Source organism: Salmo trutta, chromosome 22, assembly GCF_901001165.1.
Source record: "Salmo trutta chromosome 22, fSalTru1.1, whole genome shotgun sequence".
NCBI lineage: Eukaryota > Metazoa > Chordata > Actinopteri > Salmoniformes > Salmonidae > Salmo > Salmo trutta.
In genome coordinates this window covers 27,835,315-27,856,907 of record NC_042978.1, presented here as the reverse complement: position 1 = coordinate 27,856,907, position 21,593 = coordinate 27,835,315, and the positions used below count along the sequence as shown (strand labels likewise).

Genomic DNA, 21,593 nt, shown 5'->3' with positions numbered 1-21,593 from the left:
GGAACCACACCTGCAAAGCACATGCATAAGCTAAGTCTGAATAACAACTACTGAGACGTGCTTAAGAAAGGCGTACATTTCCTACGTCTGAATCGGACCCTAAATGACAGCTTTCCAGGTTGGAGAGGACCATCTTTCCTGGCCAAATCAATCCCTAAAACCCAGACAGGAGCACTTTCTCCCCAAGCCTAATGGATTGGTAGAGCAACGAGATGCCTTATGAGGGGGGGGACAATGGATTATTTGTTGCCACAACAGCTGATAAATCACATCAATGAGAAAGCAGCATCTTTTACGCATATATTTATATGGTACATCAATGCAGGAAATTAACTGAAACACTATGGAAGACTTTTTATGAATTGCATTTCAATGAATGCCCTGAAATTGACAAGAGTTTGGATGAAATTGGCCCCAACCATAATAAAATGGCCCTATTCATCATGACACAATAGACAAGAACAGTTTCTCAACTTTTTTTACTTGAAATGTGAGTTTACACAGGGAAACTGAATGTCGGTGGGTAAAAAAAAAAAAAATCATTATGAAAAAACGAATCACACAAAATGGTGTGGCATGTCTTCGCAAATATAGCCCAAGCGTCCCACTAAATCCAAACCTTGACATACAGAGGCACCTCGCTCTTAAATAGTTTCATTTAAAGAATGAGAGTAATTAGTTAAATATCAAGGCGCATATACTTTTTCCAAAAGCAAGTATAAATGTATTGTTGATACAATTACAAAATTAACAAAAGTATATTAGCCCAAACAAAATCAAGCAGAAATGCAAAGACAAATTATATTGGCAAACCATGACACTGGCACATGAGGATAAATGAACAGATAAAAAGCACATTCAAAATAAAGTTAAACTTGAAAGTAATAGGCACTAGTTCATTAATTTCTGGCACACTAATACCATCCCTATGAATCTCAGCACTCCTGATTTATTTTAAAGCACAATGGCAATGGCCACTAACCTATTGAACTTTTCCATTATAATTTTATTTACGATATTAGGATCATTTATTCCATCTTGACATAACATACACTGACAATATTGTTGCAGGTTTTAAATTAACTACATCAAGCCTTTGCTGCATGCTCAGGTCTCATGGCTACAAGGGTTGGATTTGATATATTTTACTTGCAACGACATATTCATCTAATGGTGGAAAGCAATAGAATTAACTAACCAAACCAGAAGTAGATCTGGATTGAGATTGTGACTACTGCTATTGACTGGCGCAGCTCAACATCACTAGCCAGCCCTGAAACAGATGTGAAACTCGATACAGGTTAAACCATAGTTATGGTTAGGTCTGGGATGGGGCTTTGGCCCGTTTCTACCAGCCACCTGTGTTCTCAACATAAAAACATCAACACTCAAATGTCCTGTTTTGAAACCATCTAAAAATACTTTGGAGAATTAGCTTTGCAGTAGAGTTTTTTTTATTTTTTTTATAATAATAATAAAAAAAATATTCAAATCAATAGAAAACAAATACTGAATATGGATATTTGGAAAATGAACTCTTTAAATAATGATTTGAATAAATAATGTCAAACATTTCAATACATTCTAGTTCATTCACAAGAGGAAAAAACTGATTTTTGACAAGACTTTGTAAAATGTTCACAATTCTTTAACATTAAGGGAACATTTTACCTGCACAGCATCATCATCATCGAGATCTCTGACAAAGGCATCTGTTGAGAACAGACTGCAAAAAGAGAAATGTGTACAAACACTTCAACCTGAGGGAGGTGAAAAAATAGAGGGAGAGAAGCATTTTGTGAAGACTTATTGACTGATTGCTGAACAGACACACTGAGGCAGATGAGTGCCCTCTGGTGGCACTGGGATGTTGGAGCTCAGCTGGTTTCTTTGGCATTCTCTCTAGGCTTCCGCCTCCCAGCCCTGCCTGGCCCCTTCCGATCCTCTCCACACAGACACACATCATGCTGCTTCAGCTGTTCAGATCATGTTCCTCATGATAGTAAGACGAAAGACGAATTTGACTTTGTCTTTGTTATAGTTTATTCATGGTAAAAGTAATCTTGGTTGATAAAGTGCCGCATTGTAATGTTGGTCTGCCTCTTTGTGCTGATCAGAGGGCCACACAGTGCCCCATGCTGACCAGGCCAGCCTCAGTAGCAACCCTCCCTCCAGTTATCTCCTTCCCTTCCGCCATTGTAGGTCCGAGGGGCAGGTAGAGACCTGAGGAAGAGAAGAACCAGAGAAACAGATTAGTTCAGTGAGGCATTAGGCAAGACTAAAAAGGTCTGATACACCTGCAATCAACTGACAACTACACTTGCCTTGAAGCTGTGTGTACCTACCTGCGTACTGGCTGGGCCAGTTTGCTGCGAGGCACAGGGATGCCGCCTCCCCCCCCCCCCTCCTGCACTGGGCCGGGGCAGGCCGCTGCGTGCTGGGCCCAGGGAGCGTGTGGGGGTGGAGGCTCCAGAGCCAGGGGTAGACGTGGCCTTCACAGGTTGCCTCAGGGCCAGGGGAGACGGAGTGGCCGGGGTTCGCAGCTTACTGGGAGAAGGGACTGGATGAGCAGGAGACGGGTCAGTACAGTACACTATATTATGAACAGATGGAATAGAGGATGACACTTCACTATACACACACACAACAGAGATCTACATCACTCAGTGTTTCACCACTGAGCAATTAACAACAATGATCTGAGGCACATATGATACAAAAACAATATGTATGAAAAATAACATATGTAGACTATTACCTAATATGCATTCAGAAGAATTCTTTAAATAATTTGATAATAGAATTTTGCATTAAATTACAAGACCCATGAAACCAAGGAAAAGGAAACAATGAATGAAGATAAGAGGCCTTGTATTAAGTATTTACACAGACTACATAGTCCCACTGTGTAGGATGGATGAGCACATGCCCTCCAGTGATAGGGAGGGCACAGATAATGCCACAACATTAAGACATCATGAAACCACAAACACAATATATAAAAGTTGCGAGCATGATCAGTGAATACTCACTGAAATCACCTTCTTCTCCAAAGCAACAGGAAAGATGGACTAAACAAAGATGAAGACAGGAGAGATTTGACTTCATTCAGAACAGCAGGAGAAAGTGCAATAGATGACATGGATGGAAAAAGATCTCTGGACTAAGAAGTCTTTTGGAGCCTATACTTTCCCATAACAGTACATCACATACTAACTACTAATACAAACCAATCCACAACCATTACCAAGAAGAGTTCAGGAGGAGTGACTGCAGTGTGGTCAACCACATCAGCAGTGCCATCAGAAACTGATATGATCTGAAACAGCCTTGAGGTCTGTGAGCCCAAAGGCATTCCAGCAGGTTCTCCCCATCACCAGTAGGGGAGATAAGAGTTATCTGTTCCAGACAAGACCCAGCAACACCATGGAGACACTCAAACTTTCAAGACCACACTCCCGACCAGAAGCTGCCTACCTGACCATCCCAGAAAACAATTACTTGGCTGGAAAATTTTCTGCCACTTTATATTTGGTCGAGTGCATGCAGGTACGTCACACAGGCAGGCACACAGCCAACCAGTCACAGTAAAACACAAAATGCTTTACGTTTGGTAAAGAATGTGGTCGTGTGTATTACTGAGGATGTGTGAGTATATAGGAACCTTAACTCGTAAGGTGAATGATCCCAGGCATTGGCAGGCTTTTACCTCGCAGAGAAGAAGGGCTTTGGAGGTGCTGTTTGGGTTTCGGGGACTGTAAGGATCGAGGGGGAATTCCTGTTTGGGAGGAGCGAGGGGGAGTCGAGTACCGGGAGTGGAGTGGAGTGGAGGAGTGCTGGGCTACTGGGAGAAATGGAGATGACAGTTGGGGAGAGAGAGTCAGCCCTTACTCTGACCTGCTGTACTGTTACGGTTACTGGACCAGGGAAAGGAGATTATAGAGTTGAGCCAGGCAGCCAAAGAGGAAGGAGGGGTGTGTCAGTGAGGCAGTTCAGCCACTGTAAAAATCAGCCAAGCCTGGCTTAGTGAGTGTCATTCTCAGGCAAAGGTATAATAGCAGCCTGAAACACTAGGGGGTGCTGCAGTCAGACATTCACAGTCCAGAGAGACTGCCAGGGGTAAAGTACTGCCAGAGTAAAGCTGGGCCAACACTAGGCCAAACCACAGGCAGTGCCTCAGCAGAAAGAGAGGGGTGGGTGAAAGGCAGCACATGCTCTGCAGTCAGATAGAGAGGCAGGGATGGTGATGTCAATGCACACCACAACCAGAAGAAGCCCTGAAAGGTAAAGGAGATGACCCCTATTATCAGCCAGTGTCAAGAGCGAAACAATACAACAGTGATATAGTACAGGATAGTACAGAACATATGTATATTGCACATATAGTTCAAGTCAAAGGTTTGGACACACCCACTCATTCAAGAGTTTATTTATTTTTTACTATTTTCTACATTGTAGAATAATAGTGAAGACAAACTATGAAATGACACAAATGGAATCATGTAGTAACCAAAACAATTGTTAAACAAATCAAAATATATTTTATATTTGAGATTCTTCAAAGTAGCCACCCTTTGCCTTGATGACAGCTTTGTACACTCTTGGCATTCTCTCAACCAGCATCATGGAATATATTTCAATTAACAGGTGTGTTAATTAAAAGTTAATTAAAAGTTAATTGGTGGAATTTCCTTCCTTCTTAATGCATTTGAGCCAATCAGTTGTGTTGTGACAAGGTAGGGGTGGTATACAGAAGATCGCCCTATTTGGTAAAAGACCTAGTCCATATTATGGCAAGAACAGCTCATATAAGCAAAGAGAAACGACAGTCCATCATTACTTTAAGACATAAAGGTCAGTCAATCCGAAAAATTTCAGGTCGCAAAAAAAACATCAAGCTCTATGATGAAACTGGCTCTCATGAGGACCGCCACAGAAAAGGAAGACCCAGAGTTACCTCTGCTGCAGAGGATAAGTTCATTAGAGTTACCAGCCTCAGAAATTACACAGACACATCTCAACATCAACTGTTCAGAGTAGACTGTGTGAATCAGGCCTTCATGGTCGAATTCCTGCAAAGAAACCACTACTAAAGGACACCAATAATAATAAGAAATGTGCTTGGACCAAGAAACACGAGCAATGGACATTAGACCGGTGGAAATCTGTCCTTTGGTTTGATGAGTCCGAATTTGAGATTTTTGATTCCAACCGCCGTGTCTTTGTGAGACAGAGTAGGTAAACGGATGATCTCCGCATGTGTGGTTCCCATCGTGATGCATGGAGGAGGAGGAGGTGTGATGGTGCTTTGCTGGTGACACTGTCTGATTTATTTAGAATTCAAGGCATACTTAACCAGCATGGCTACCACAGCATTCTGCAGCGATACGCCAACCATCTAGTTAGCGCTTAGTGGAACTATAATTTGTTTTTCAACAGGACAGTAACCCAACACACCTCCAGGCTGTGTGAGGGCTATTTGACCAAGAAGGAGAGTGATGAGTCCTGCATCAGATGATCTGGCCTCCACAATCACCCGACCTCAACCCACTTGGGATGGTTTGGGATGAGTTGGAATGCAGAGTGAAGGAAAAACAGCCAACAAGTGTTCAGCATATGTGGAAACTCCTTCAAAACTGTTGGAAAAGCATTCCAGGTGAAGCTGGTTGAGAGAATGCCAAGAGTGTGCAAAGCTGTCATCAAGGCAAAGGGTGACTACTTTGAAAAATCTCAAATATAAAATATATTTTGATTTGTTTAACACTTTTGGTTAATACATGATTCCATATGTTATTTCATAGTTTTGATATCTTCACTATTATTCTACAATGTAGAAAACATTAAAAATAAAGAAAAACCCTTGAATGAGTAGGTGTGATTAGACAGTAAGAGGTTTTAACTATGAGAATTCAGTTGGTGGTGATATCAAAATAACATTCAGTGTTTTATTCAGTTCTCTCTGCATTCTAAATCCTCACAATAATCTACTTTTAAATGTGGATTCTAATTGATTTGGCTAAAAAGAAGAGTGCATGGAAGGAAAAATTATTCAAATAGTGAAATGAATCAAAAGGAGAGAGAATCCCAAACCATCAAAGCCAAGACAGTACAAAGCAAGAGGTTTAATAAGGGGGAGCCTGAGAGGGATGTATGGTATACCCACTCACACACTGACTAGCTACAACATCACTAAACTACAACACTACACATTATTCCTTTCACAACATTACTGATGTTGAATATGCTTGAGAAACAAAAGTTATGTCAATATACAAGAGAGAATAATATGAAAATGACAGACTGTCTCAGATTGCTATTACTGAGTGAACAGGCGAAATGATAAACATTGTGTATGTGTGTGTAGTACTCACTGGCAGACTGACTGACTGCCTGGTGTCTGGGTGAGCCTCCGTTTGGCACTTGCAGGTTGGACTCAAAGCTCCTGCTGTTCCTCACGGGCTCTGGGCCCTGCTGGGCCACGTTGGAGCGGGTCAAGTTAGGAAGACTCCGCCTCAGCTTCTCTACAAATAACACAACAAAGGAAAACAACTGAAAACAGGACTGAACAACTACGCAATGGCCCAGAGTTACACATGACCTTTGACCAGCAGTGGTCCTAATTTGAATCAGAATATATCATTGAATCATGTAATTTGTCCTTCAGATAACTATGAACAAAACCATTTCCCCTCTAGTCTCTCAATCCTCAGGAAGGAGTCCTGAGGTGTAGTGAGCCAGCGTCTCCTTACCTTCGTTCTTCACCACGTTGGTCTGCAGGTCTTGGGGGGTGTGGCTTTGCAGGGAGTGACGTGGTGCTTGCAGCCGGCTGATGATTGGCTGCGGGGAGCCTCGGCTGTGGGGGTGGCTGTACTCCAGGGAGCGTGCAGGGGAGCGGGAGCGGGGGGAGTTTCTAGGGGAGGCGTGAGGGGAGTGTCTGGGGGAGGGGGAAAAGCGGTTTGAGGGGATGTGGAAGGCGGGGTGTACGGCCTCCTCATCGTCCTCTAGACTGTGGGCGTCCAGCTCCTGGTCACTGAAGGTGCTGCGTCTCAGAGAGTGGCAGGACGAACCAGAGCTTCGTCTGGACGCTGTGGCAGCATAGTCCTGCCGAAGACCTGGAAACACACACAGACGGTTAGACATACATCGCTTGTAGTGTGTACTGAGAAAGACAGTATAAACACACAGCATCTCTGACAGGTGGGGAAATGTTTTTCCCGGACAAACAAACAGAGTTAGAAGATGGTACGTACTCTCCTCCTGCATGCGAGCCAGGATTTGGACATCAGTGACATCGTTGAGCTTGTATGTGGTGGAGGATCCTACAGAGTCCTCGTCCATCTCTGAGGTGCTCAGCTCACTGTCTATTGAAGACTGAGGGCTGACCGCCGGGGGGTTCCTTTCTCTCTCTACTGAGCCACCACGCTGCTGCTGGTGAGCTGCTGGGACACACACATTAGGTGTTCATACTGGTCCAACACACACACACACACACACACACACACCTGTAGGTCTAAACCAAGCTGTCAACTAAAGTTTCTGTTTTAACATAAAGAAGAAGAGAGAGGGCCACAGAAGGAGAGTTAAAGACAGGCTTTATATGCCAGTGTACAGTACCCTGGTTGACGGGTGGCATCAGCTGCTGTCTGACGATGGGCACCCTGCTGGGGGTGGAGGAGGGGGAGTTGAAGCCACTGCTGTAGGGGCTGTTAGCTGTGTTTGTGCAGTATGGGCTTCCGTAGTTCACCTGCGGACTGTAGGAACTTCCATACAGGCTCCTACGCTTGTTTGCTGTGGAGAGAATTCAAATAAAAGCTTATTGGTCAAGTACACCAATTTTCAGGTGTTATGGCTGGTGCAGCAAAATGCTTATGTTACTAGCACCAAACAGTGCATTAGAATGTCTCACAAATACAATGGAAATAATACATAAATAAGAATTGCCATAAACATACTGTGATAAAGCCTATATCTTCATCACATAAGGGACTGTTGTACAGCCATCAAGCTACATCGTAATAACCAATCATTCACTGAGATAATATCTTACATGGGAAGTCATTACCGGTTGCCCCCTCACAAGCTGCATTATACCAACCACTGACACAAACACTAATGTGCACAGTACACAGTCACACACATGTTCTCTCCGAGTCCTCTCCTCTGTAGTGTGTTGACAGTGGTGCACATTCTAGAGTCACTTAAAACACATGGCAGGCGTGGGCGTCTTTATGACGGACTGGAGAAAGAGTTAACAATACGGCCTATTCAACTCAGTAGTACACAGTGAGAGCAGCACTGTGATATCTATCCAGCTCTCCACAGAGACTCTATTCAACCAGTCAGTCAGTCAGTCCCAGGGAGGCAGACTCACCATGGACCCTCCCTTAGCTGAGTCATTAGACCAGGCCTGGCTGGCTGGCTGCTCTGACAGAGATGCAATGCATTAGCCAATAGCCATTACTGTTGACTGTTGTTGACTGTTGTACTGCAGCCCTACTCGGCTCAGCCCGCAGTGCTGCATACACTCCCATCTCCAGGGCCACTCGTTTGCTCATCACTCTCTCTCCCTTCTTCCCCTGTCTAGATGTGTTTACACAGCTGGGTGGTGACTGGAAAGTAGCCTTTAATGATCAACTCACTCTCCTTTCTGTTTGAGTTTATTTTTACAGGGACAGTGCACATTAATCAACGTTTCAGTAAAAGTGCCAGTTTTAGCCAGCCGGCTAATTTTCAATCACAGTCCCTGGGCAGGTTATTAAAAACACTTACAATACAGACAAACAATGAGCAGTGAGCACATGCAGCGCAACATAGAACAAGCAACACATTCTCTCCCTCGCTCTCTTACCCTCTCTCTCAAAATAACATGTCCACTCAACTCACTCACTTCCTTAGAGATCAGCCACTGAGGAATACTAGGATCACAACATGCCACAACCACAGAACCACACTTAGGCCTTAACCAGGGACACAAGTACTCTTCTGCAGACTTACACACTTCTTGATCACTTTGTCCTCTGTGGATTCGCAGATAAGGTCATAAGTGTCTAACATATCTAAAACAGTGACCTCAACAGAGACAAACGTGTCTGTAGTACAGATTATGTCCAAACTCCTAGTGCTGATAGAGCTAGTTATAGCTGAATATGTTGTGTTATGGGATGATCAACAGTATACCTATAGGTCTACAGGATATAGGTCCTCACACTCCGAGAGAGCTGAATAGGATCTAACACAGTGAGCTACCAGCCTCTGAGTTGCACCTCCATGGGTCTGTGTCATCTGTGACCCAGAACACAACCCCTGGCAACGCATTGTTGAGGTCAACCTCTGGTGGTCCCAATGGGGAGATTACTGCAGCTACAAACCACAAGGAAAGGACAGAGTTTCAGAGGATGCATTCAGAGCTGTTCCCCATGTATCCAATGGTGCCAGGCTAGGCAGGGGTGACTGAGTTAAGGGCTAGGAGGTGATTAGATGGAACAGTAAATCAGTAGGAGTAACAGACAGTCAGACTGCTGGCTCCCTCTCAGCAGGGATCTGCAGCACTGGGACAAATTAAAATAGCGTTGTCCTAAAATACTAAAATACCAGGCTAAAAAATAAAAAATGTAAAAATAAAATATCCCAGAAACCTAAATAATGGTTAACATTTATATACCTATCATACAGAGGTGCTTACTCAACATTTAACACTTGCTCCCTCCATGCTAAAACCATCCCATAACACTACGAAGTTGAGGAAATGCAGGAAAGCTACTAAGGAGTAGGGTTGCAAAGGGTCAGAAACTTTCCATGGGAAGTTAAGGCCGGGAATTTTGCTTAAATGAATTTATTTTTATTTTTTTTATTTTTGGGGGGGGGATACACGTAAGGCAATTCTAAGTCTTGTGGCATATTTTGGTTAAACTATCCCCAATTCAATGGAATTGCAACCCTCTGCATGCACAGTGCATTCTTCCATCACATGTACAGCTGATTCTCAAGATCTTGCACACTAATGAGATGCTATTGAGCCCACACTACTACACTGTCTGAGCCAAGGACTACATGCTTTCTGGTAAGTTGATTACAATACTGGGTGGGGTGAATACATTTTATATGACATTTGTTAACTAGTAAATAGTAGCCTACAGCGAAGTGTGTTTTAAGTCATTTCTAACTTGTTAACAATTTCTGCTAGTTAGTTTTTGCTACCATGTGGGTTTTAACTTGCTTGACCCTGCTAACTGAGGAGTGTTAATTCACCTGTTTCCATACACGTTTCATTTTAAAACATTTATCTTACAAAAGGAGTTGTTCAATCTAACTACACTGCTCAAAAAAATAGTGTGTATATATATATATTTTTTTACACTTACTTCCTAATCTTTACAGGAAAATGCCACGGGCACTATCTGATGTGTGGAGACATTTCACTGCAGCTAATGTAGAAGGAAAAGCTGTGTAGATTTGCAAATACTGTGTCAAATCATACACTACCGTTCAAAAGCTTGGGGTCACTTAGAAATGTCCTTGTTTTTGAAAGAAAATATTTTTTTTTGTCCATTAACATCAAATCGATCAGAAATACAGTGTAGACATTGTTAATGTTGTAAATGACTATTGTAGCTGGAAACATCAGATTTTTTTATGGAATATCTACATCATCGGTGTCAAAGTCAAAGTCGAGTTGCAAGTCATCATATTTGTGACTCGAGTCTGATTCGAGTCCAAGTCATGTGACTCTCGAGTCCACAGCTCTGCATAGGCGTACAGAGGCCCATTATCGGCAACCATCACTCCTGTGTTCCAATGGCACGTTGTGTTAGCTAATCCAAGTTCATCATTTTAAAAAGGCTAATTGATCATTAGAAAACCCTTTTGCAATTATGTTAGCACAGCTGAAAACTGTTGTCCTGATTAAAGAAGCAATAAAACTGTCCGTCTTTAGACTAGTTGAGTATCTGGAGCGTCAGCATTTGTGGGTTCGATTACAGGCTCAAAATGAAACAAAGAACTTTCTTCTGAAACTCGTCAGTCTATTCCATGCGAGAACTTGCCAAGAAATTGAAGATCTCGTACAACGCTGTGTACTACTCCCTTCACAGAACAGCGCAAACTGGCTCTAACCAGGTTAGAAAGAGGAGTGGGAGGCCCCGGTGCACAACTGAGCAAGAGGACAAGTACATTAGTGTCTAGTTTGAGGAACAGACGCCTCACAAGTCCTCAAATGGCAGCTTCATTAAATAGTACCCGCAAAACACCAGTCTCAATGTCAACAGTGAAGAGGCGACTCCGGGATGCTGGCCTTCTAGGTAGAGTTACTCTGTCCAGTGTCTGTTCTTTTGCCCATCTTAATCTTTTATTGGCCAGTCTGAGATATGGCTTTTTCTTTGCAACTCTGCCTAGAAGGCCAGAATCTCGGAGTCGCCTCTTCACTCTTTCAAAAACAAGGACATTACTAAGTGACCCCAAACTTTTGAACGGTACTGTATGTGAAGAATGCAACAAAGATGCAGAATCATCTGGCCAAGTGCATAAAGTTCTCTCAGCGCTCACAACAAGCAACCTCTGACAAAAGTCCCTCTACTTCTATTCAAGGTGAAAATGATGAATCAGACACCTTATCGATAGCAACAGCTCATGGTCCTCCTGGAATCAGAAGTTTTTTTGACTCAATGGAGGAACGTAGTCAGAGAAATGCTGATGAATGTCTTGCTCGAGCTGTGTATGCAGCTGGTTCACCTCTGATGCTCACTGGCAATGTGTATTGGAAGAGATTTCTGAATGTTCTTCGCCCAGCATACACCCCTCCAACCAGACATGCTTTATCTACTCATTTGCTGGATGCAGAGTTCAACAGAGTTCAAGTGAAGGTCAAGCAAATCATAGAGAAAGCAGACTGTATTGCAATTATCTCTGATGGCTGGTTGAATGTTTGTGGGCAAGGAATAATTAACTACATCTCCACCCCTCAACCAGTATTCTACAAGAGCACAGACACAAGGGACAACAGACACACAGGTCTCCACATTGCAGATGAGCTGAAGGCAGTCATCAATGAGCTTGGACCACAGAAGGTATTTGCACTGGTGACAAACAATGCTGCGAACATGAAGGCTGCTTGGTCTAAAGTGGAGGAATCCTACCTCACATCACACCCATTGGCTGTGCTGCTCATGCATTGAATCTGCTCCTCAAGGACATCATGGCACTGAAAACAATGGATACACTCTACAAGAGACCCAAGGAAATGGTAAGGTATGTGAAGGGTCATAAAGTTATAGCAGCAATCTACCTCACCAAGCAAAGTGAGAAGAATAAGAGCACCACATTGAAGCTACCCAGCAACACCCATTGGGGAGGGGAAGGAGTGTCTCCAAAAAATTGCCATATCACAGTCTGCCTATATGGACCGCACCATCAACAGGATCCTCCTGGATGATGTATTTTGGGAGAGAGTGGTAAGCAGCCTGAAACCTTTAGCAGTACCCACTGCACGGATTGAGGGAGACAATGCCATCCTGTCTGATGTTCAGACTCTGCTTGCAGATGTAAGAGAAGAAATCCGTACTGCCCTGCCCATTTCACTGTTGCGCCAAGCAGAGGAAACTGCAGTTCTGAAATACATCAAAAGCGTGAAGACTTCTGCCTGAAGCCCATACACGCTGCAGCGTACATGTTGGACCCCAAGTACACTGGCAAGAGCATCCTGTCTGGTGCAGAGATCAACAAGGCCTATGGTGTCATCACCACCGTGTCTCGCCACCTTGGCCTGGATAAGAGCAAGGTTCTTGGCAGTCTGGCGAAGTACACTTCCATGCAAGGTCTTTGGCATGGAGATGCAATATGGCAGTCGTGCCAACATATCTCATCAGCCACCTGGTGGAAGGGACTTTGTGGATCTGAGGCTCTTTCCCCTGTTGCCTCCATCATACTCTAAATCCCACCAACATCAGCCGCCTCAGAGCGCAACTGGTCCTTGTTTGGGAACACACACACCAAAGCACACAACAGGCTGACCAATACAAGGGTTGACAAATGTGTGGCCATCCGGGCAAATTTGGGGCTTTTTGAGCCTGACAACGAGCCATCCTCAACAAGGTTGGAAAGTAACAGTGAAGATGAGGCCTCAGAGTCTGATGTTCAAGAGGTGGACATTGAGGAAGTCCAGGTAGAAGACATGGAAGCCTGACAGGAAGACAACCAAAGCTTTAGTTTCTAGACTATTATTTTACAGAAGTATGTTGAAAACGTTTTTGGGAGATGTGATGGATCATTCAATATTCCCTTTCTTTTGTTGTTCAGTGAAATCATCCCATGTGAAGAGTCAACTCATTTAATTAAAGTTAATTTTACATTTCTATTGGAAGGATTTAATAATTTGCAATTATGTCTACTTATGATAAGGTAAAAAGGTTTATGTTTCTGTCTCCATATGATATGGTAAATATATCCAATGCAAAAAACATCTACATTTAAATGGTATTAATATTAATTCCCATGGAAAGTTTCCATCTGTGAATATTCCCCAAAATGTGCAACCCTATTCAGGAGTATAACCACTAGTGATGATAGAGGGGGGGGGGGAAATCGCTAGTTACATATCGGGATATTATTTTTGATGATATATCGTATAGTTTTGACAATATCACAATATTATTTTTGCGCTAGTTGGCTGTACTTGCACCACAACTCAATTTTTCCTTCATAGATTGGCTCCCTATTTAAAAAGATGAAAAACAATTTGTTTTCAGCACTTTAATTTCCCTGACTGATCAAAACACATTTTCTCATGGCTCTCTCTTGTCCCTCTGCAATAGACACATGGTGAGTAACATGTTTGGAACATTGAATAGCAATTGATAGCGAAGTATCGTGAGGTCCCTGGCAATTCCCAGCCCTAATAACCACTATTTCCATTCATTTTTAGCCAAGAGACAAGCAGTAATAAAAGCTCTTTCCCAGCTGATGGTTTGACTGCAGAACCTCCAGTTTCCACTGGAATTAGCTTAGACAACATAAAGCCTGTAACCAACAGAAAAAAAAGGATTGTTCGGTCTAATTAAACAGCTAAGCTAGACAAAGAAAATGTAAACATTACTTTGCATTGAAGCCTCCTTAAAGTGAAAAAGAAAAGGTTCTTGAGACGGACTGGGACAGCTACACTACATGGCTAAAAGTAGGTGCACAACCATTCAAATGAGTGGATTTGGCTATTTCAGCCACACCTGTTGCTGACAGGTGTATAAAATCGAGCACACAGCCATGCAATCTCCATAGAGAAACATTATCAGTAGAATGACCCGCACTGAAGAGCTCAGTGACTTTCAATGTGGCATCATAGTGATGCCACCTTTCCAACAATTCAGTTCCTCAAATTTCTGCCCTGCAACATCTCCCCCGGTCAACTGTTATTGTGAAGTGGAAACATATAGGAGCAAAAACGGCTCAGCCGCGAAGTGGTAGGACACACATGGTCACAGAACAGGACTGCCGAGAGCTGAAGTGCGTAGCGCAAATCGTCTGTCCTCAGTTGCAACACTCACTACCGAGTTCCAAACTGCCTCTGGAAGCAACGGCAGCACAATAACTGTTAGTTGGGAGCTTCATGAAATGGGTTTCCATGGCCGAGCAGCCGCACACAAGACTAAGATCACCATGCGCAATGCCAAGCGTCGGTTGGAGTGATGTAAAGCTCTCCGCCTTTGGACTCTCGAGCAGTGGAAACACGTTCTCTGGAGTGATGCATGCTTCACCATCTGGCTGTCCAAAGGACTAATCTGGGTTTGGCGGATGCCAGGAGAACGCTACCTGCCCGAATGCAGTGCCAACTGTCAAGTTTGGTGGAGGAGGGGCTGTTTTTCATGGTTAAGGCTAGGTCCCTTAGTTCCAGTGAAGGGAAATCTTAACACTACAGCATATAATGACATTATAGATAATTCTGTGCTTCCAACACTTTGTGGCAACAGTTTGGGGAAGGCCTTTTCCTGTTTCAGCATGACAATGCCCCCTTGCACAAAGCAAGGTCCATACAGAAATGGTTTATCGAGATTGGTGTGGAAGAACTTGACTGGCCTGCACAGAGCCCCCACCTCCTCCCCATCGAATGCCTTTGGGATGAATTGGAACGGCAACTGCGAGCGAGGCCTAACCGCCCAACATCAGTGCCCGACCTCACTAATGCTCTTGTGGCTGAATGGAAGCAAGTCCATGCAGCAATGTTCCAACATCTAGAGGAAAGTCTTCCTAGAAGAGTGGAGGCTGTTACAGCAGCAAAGGGGGGAATCAAGCCCATATTAATGCCCGTGATTTTGGAATGTTCAAAGAGCAGGTGTCCACATACTGTAGCTCTTAGCATTTCACATGAGGAGCAGGCAACATAATTGTGTGGCTCAGGGAGAGAAAGGAAAAAACAATCAGGGGAGAGAGATTAACAAGTGAAAGAACATGACCTAGAGAAGGCGGGGATATCCAATTCATTATAGCTTAAGTACTGAAACTGTAACTACATGTTAGGGCGAGCATGGCTGGATAGGCCAGCTATCAGCCTGGGGTTAGGGACTGACTTTCTGCTGTAGAGAAGAACTGGATGGAATCTGTGGACAGTTTTCAAAGCACAGTTCTACATGGGCTACATTCTGAATATAGCCCAGCATGACAGGTCTAGTACTGGCAGTATAGTCCCTTTCTGGGCCATGCTTCCAGTTGTATAATGTTATAACAACAACCAGAATCTAGTTTTGCAGAATTTCACAGGGACATTGAAAACTCAAACCTCTGAAAGGATTTTCCAGAAAGCATTGAATATAATCTTATGATGTGGTCCAAATCCACGACCAAGCTGTGTATTACATTAGTCATGAGCCAGACGCCATGCCCTGCTTGGTCCTTCACCAGAACAAACACAATCCTCACACGACGCCATGGGAAAGAGAGAGGGGTGTGGTAGAAAGGAGCCAGCAGCCATAAAGGAGCTGAGGAGCCCACAAACAGTACAACCACACAAGATGCATAGTACACGCTTAGGCCCGCTCTGCTTGTCATGTGGTTGACGTGCAGTCATGTCTGACAGCTGTCTACCTCTTCTTCCCTCAGGTATAGGCAGATAGAACCCAGTCACCAGGTGGGTGAACCCTTGTTAAAGGTAGAAAACGACGTTGTGACGAGCAGCACTGCAGAGATTGAGATGAGTTTGGTGCAAGACTTCTCTCTCACACAGTATCTGCGCATGTGCACGGGTTTGCTTCACGCTGTTTGCAGCGTGGTAGCCAGGGCACCAAAACAGCAGAGAAGTTGAGCCTTGCGGCACATCATGTGCTCGCTAACAGATCATGTGACTTGTATCTGCTCTGTGATTGGACAATAAAGGCCGCAAGACCCATGGTTAGTGTAGGTTGTGGTGCTCTTTGAAACAGAAACTGACCGTAAAAACACGATTTCTCAACACAGAGGTTGAAACATACATAACTAAATGGAAGCTACTTCACCGTACAAATAGTTTTGCAATCTCAGCAGTAATATCACCATGAGTTACTAGGATTGAGAATCCACTTCGGAACCCCTAGGTGCAGCCCTATAGCCTGCACTACTGTTTTCTGCTGGTTAACGCACAACTAAATAATAATGTGTCAACCAGTTGATCTGTAGAACTTCCCTTTGTCCTTGGAGTGAGGTAGAGATGGGGGGCACGGCAGTGACTGAAGCATTAGGTCATGTCCATACTTTATGGATGACATAATCCTCTCCTAACCTAGTATGATGATATCACCACCACCCATTCTCCCACTCCCTCCATTGCTTCAGTGAATAGTAATACCCATTTAGTATGTTGTCACCCACCAGAGCCCCAGAGTCTCTTCTGATATAGTCTGAATTTAACTTCAGTGTACTATGCACATAAATCCACAGGAAGGGATGCGAGGAGAACTGGGCAGGTGTTGACTCTGGATGACAGGACAGATACCCCGTGAGGATGCTGTCTGTCCGTCCGCCTAGGGGTATGTGACTGGAGTGTTTCTAGGGCTGTAACGATTATGGAATTTTGAGAAATGATTATTTGTCATAACTCAAATTTTAGTTGAATATTTTTTTGAGCTTGTAATGCATCTTTGTAAATTAACTAGGACATAATGAATACAATACAGTTTTGGTGACCCCTGTGACCGCTGACAACTTTTGGAAATGAAGCTTCTCCTCCCGACCATGCTGTTCTGCTCATACAATGATTACCAACTTTACCCACATCATGTAAAAATGAAAAACTGCTATTGGGTAAACTATATCTACTTGAATATGAAGTTGAATATGATATTTGTGCCAGCCTTAGGTGTTGCGTAACTACTATTGCCACCTGATCAGTGATCATTACTCAGAACACACAGGATTAGGGATAGCGATCTTCAGCAAAATATTGCTCAATAAAATATGGGTGTTACATGAGCATACCTCCAAAAATGTAACCTATCTCACTTTAGCCGGGAGGATTTGGCGCCTTGGTGTCCTGATTGAAGGGATTGTCTATTATTATCCCATAGGGCGGCGCACAATTGGCCCAGGGTCGTCTGTTTTAGGGTTTGGCCGGGGTAGGCCGTCATCGTAAATAGAAATGTGTTATTAACTGACTCGCCTAGTTAAATAAAAGGTTCAATAAATAAATAAAATCTCTCATAATACGCAGAGGGAAACAGAAAGACACACACTCATACAGGCCATGATAATGCAGAAAACCCTTTCATACAGCACATATGCCTACTACAAAACAAACACATATTTGTCCTAGATGTGTGTATGCTTGTGTGGAAAAGAGGAGATAGAGAGGGAAGAAGAGAGGAACGAGGAAGGAGAAGAGAGTAGAGAAGCATGGTGACAGTACCTGACATGGTGACGTCCAGTCTGTGGATGAGGGAGCGCTTGGCTGACTCCATATCAGGACTGGGATTGTCCAGAGCCTGGCGACACCACACAATGGGACTCAAGGCTTTCTGCAGTGGGCTGTTGAGCTTCGCCTCATACAGCCTGAAGGAACACAACACATTCATTTAACACAAACATCAATGGACATCGCACACAAAATACAAGACATCCTCTTATCTAATACATGATGGTTGATGATACAGGTTTGGTGAGTGTTATAACCTGCTTAGGCCTATATCTCATCACAGCTGCTATGGCTGATACTTAGGCCTTATACTTTGACAGAGAAAGTGCCTCTACCAGGAAGAGGAATCTGAGTGAGCAACTGTGTGCTGTCACACAGAGAAAAGCACTCAGATAACCACTGGACACAAACACCAAGGCCTACTATTAGAAAGATGTAGGCCTAGTCTACATATTTTGTACATTCTTTTGGCAACTAAAAGTATGCCACAGAGGTTTTCACCATAACATTTAAAGAATCAAAGTTCAACCAGATGTATAGGCCTATTGGGCCTACTCTAATCATTAGGCCTAAATAATGCTGTGGATCCACATGGCTATGCTTTTACATAGTGCTTATAAGCCTAATTATCCTGTAAACGTGCATGGATGGATCATCCTAACTGTAGCAGCAGGGTGGTGCTGTGCGGTTGTCAAACCGTTGCAAATCCAGTCTGATGCTAATTCAGGGATTATGGGAGTCAGTCTATGACCAGGACTGGCAAGCCCTCAGTTAGTAGTACTATGGGTAATCCTGTGTTTGTGTTAATCACCAGCCAGAGGAGAGGTGTGTGTGGGGATTGGGTTAGCGGGGCAATAGGGAACTGGTAGAGAGGCGCCATAGTAAACTTCTAGGTCCTTCTTCCTCATCCAAATATAGAAAAATATAGTTTCTTGAACTGTAGTCGAAGACGTTTCTGTATCCAATGCATTCACATAGCAAACTCACACACTGAGCCAGGCTTGGGAAAGGCTCTTTTGCTCTGATCATGTTTTTAGGGGTTACCAGGGCCCATTCACAATTACTATCCAGACCAGTGGAGGCTGCTGAGGGTTGGAATGAATGGCTCATAATAATGGCTGGAATGGAGTAAATGGAATGGTATCAAAAACATGGTTTTCATGTGTTTGATACCATTCCATCCCATTCCAGACATTATTATGAGCTGTCCTCCCCTCAGCAGTCTCTACTGATCCAGAGAGTCTGGCCATCATTAGTGACTTTCCTTTCTATAGCTGGACTCCTCTGATTCTTGACCTAAAGCACAACCCATTACCATCAAGAGGCCCATTATATGCCAATAAATAACGTTCCTGAAACCGTACCATGGCATACAAGGGCCTATCTCTCAGAGAATGAGAGGAGGAGAGAGCTGGGCACTGACTGTCCTCATTATAGGCTAAAGCTTACTATGGCTCTAATAACAAAACTACATCTCATTTATAAACAGGGCTTATTTCACATCAGCTCTACAGTGAGGTCTCATCTCCCTGTAACTCTCTAAAACCGTTTGAGGGATTTCCTCAAGTTGGGATCAGCAGTGAGATGTGTGCAGCCTCACAAATCCAATCAAACATCTCCAGTTTCAAGGATTAGGCTACACTTCTAAAAGTGAATCTGTGTAAGGCCCTTACCCTATAACCCACAAATGCACAACAAACAATACATGATCCTGAAATTCCGTGTGGTGGTTGAAACTGTGGCTTGGCTGTCAAAACAATTTGGATACTATAACATTGTCAAAATCACATAGGGTCTAGTAGGCAATTACTTTCTCTCAACCTCTTTTCATACAATTATGGCTGGTGTGTGTCATTATTGGGAATCCTTCTAACAAAGAAGGTAACCATGGTTGTGGCTCTTGCACTTTCCCCATAGGCTTTGGCTGGGTAAACAACTTTCAATTTCACTGTGCACACTGCTCTCTTCCCACTACCATGACAGTTGTCTAACATATGTCACCAAAATAGTGCAACTGGCCAGCATATGAACTAAACTTCCCTTATGCTGAAGACACTATATACTGTAGACTTAACGGATGACTACTAGTTTTTGTGGGTGATAGTTTGACAATAAACAAGACAGCTAAAATGCAAATGTTATGATTAAGGCCTAATAATACAGGGCTGTGATTAATTAAAGCACAGGAGCAACAACCACAGAACAATGAATGCCAAGTTTCACTAATATAATATTGAAGAGTATGTAATGTGACAAGTGCAGGGGGTGGTTTGACAGATCCCACATGCAGGGGGTGGTTTGACAGTTTCCATTTGGTTTTCATTCCAACCACCACCCCTCACTCACGCACTCACTCACTCACTCACTCACTCACTCACTCACTCACTCACTCACTCACTCATGAACGACAGACAATCTGTCTGCAGTGTGTGTGATGATCTCAGTGTCTGTGGCCGGCTATTATTGTATTGAGAACATGACCATTCCTATGCAGCAATTTCAGCGAGGATTATTTCCCTCCCAGACGGTTGTCATCGTAGATAGCTAATGTCTGGAACAGCTGCGCTCGGCTTTTGAGGTGTCACATATATGGGCGTACAGGTACACTGGTTGCCAAATGCATTAGGGCGTGCTGTGCGAGAACCCTCAAACTACTTCAATTGCAGATGGTGTAATCGTGTTGTATCACTCACCAGCTGTCTTGATCTTCGTTAAGACAATCCATGTCTTCGAGATCGAGGATTTCTACTTCATCCAATATAGAAGTTTCTACTTCATCCATAAAACCCAGTGTTTCCCCTGCGTCAGTAAAATAGGAATTGGTGCCAGTGAAAGAGGTGGCAGCCGATGCCCCCTCGCCCTCATATGCTCTCCTGAAACTGATGCCATCATATGACAGTCTGGGGCTCAAACAACGGGAGTTTTCCAAAAGCCCTCCATAGCCCGTTCCGCCGAACCCCACCCCAGGGAAGCCGGCCAGCCCCGCCGCTGAGGCGGCTGATAAGCGAGAGTCGTATCCTGCACTATGGGGTCTATGGTTCCCTGACACTGCTCCAGACGAAGACCGACTACGGAGCTGCTCGTTTTGTTGTTCGAGTTTCTTTACCAAGTCCTGTAGCTTCCGCACCTCCAAGTCCGCGTTGATGTTTGAGTTGATATCCTCCATAGCTAACGTTGGTTAGCGCCACCACCAGCAACACAAAATAAAAATGCCGCTGCTGTGTGGTTTTTCGTTTCCTCTTTTTCCCTGGTGGTCACGATATGTTAGTCACAGTAAGCAATATTTAGGTGTTTACTGAAGACACTTTGGTGTTCAAATAAGTTATTGGGCTCATCGTCGTCATCTTCTCCAAATATTCATACAGACAGGCAGGGTTGAGGCCATTTTCGCTGTTCCCGTCGCCAACTATGAAAGACCAACAGGCAAGGCTAGGTCACGTCATCACGTGAAACATCGGTAACGAGCACGTAACCAAGCTCGGGTTTACAGTATCGATAATGCCACACACTGTACTGAATGGACAGTATTGTGTGAGCTAAAATACAGTACAATGAAAGTATGGTGGTTTCAGCTAACTGCTGCTAAGTATCAGCTAACTTATGCTAACACGTTGCTTATCAAGGATCTAGAATTCAGTTTTACTTTGCTCTCCAGAACCCAAGGCATTAAGGCATTCTGCCTTATCCCAATGGTTCTCAGCTAGAAGCACTGCTTACCGGTGGGACCATG

General features: G+C 43.8%; 1 protein-coding gene across 8 annotated transcripts; it reads right to left on the bottom strand.

Moving 5' to 3' along the window:
- Positions 1 to 288: 288 nt before the first annotated feature.
- slain2 (SLAIN motif family, member 2) lies at positions 289 to 21,303 on the bottom strand. 8 transcript variants are annotated; one of them, XM_029707542.1, is made up of 10 exons: positions 20,557 to 21,303; positions 17,858 to 18,000; positions 7,615 to 7,788; positions 7,251 to 7,436; positions 6,750 to 7,112; positions 6,372 to 6,521; positions 3,710 to 3,844; positions 3,033 to 3,071; positions 2,346 to 2,593; positions 289 to 2,223 (listed from the first exon to the last, which is right to left on the bottom strand). In XM_029707542.1, exons 1-10 carry the CDS (start codon positions 21,027 to 21,029, stop codon positions 2,176 to 2,178), a joined length of 1,959 nt encoding a protein of 652 aa, XP_029563402.1. In that variant the 5' UTR covers positions 21,030 to 21,303; the 3' UTR covers positions 289 to 2,175. The 8 variants fall into 8 exon arrangements, with proteins under 8 accessions (XP_029563402.1, XP_029563404.1, XP_029563403.1 ...); XM_029707544.1 differs by having other exon boundaries at positions 2,346 to 2,560; positions 20,557 to 21,029; XM_029707543.1 differs by having other exon boundaries at positions 3,710 to 3,841; positions 20,557 to 21,029.
- Between the last annotated feature and the right edge of the window lie 290 nt (positions 21,304 to 21,593).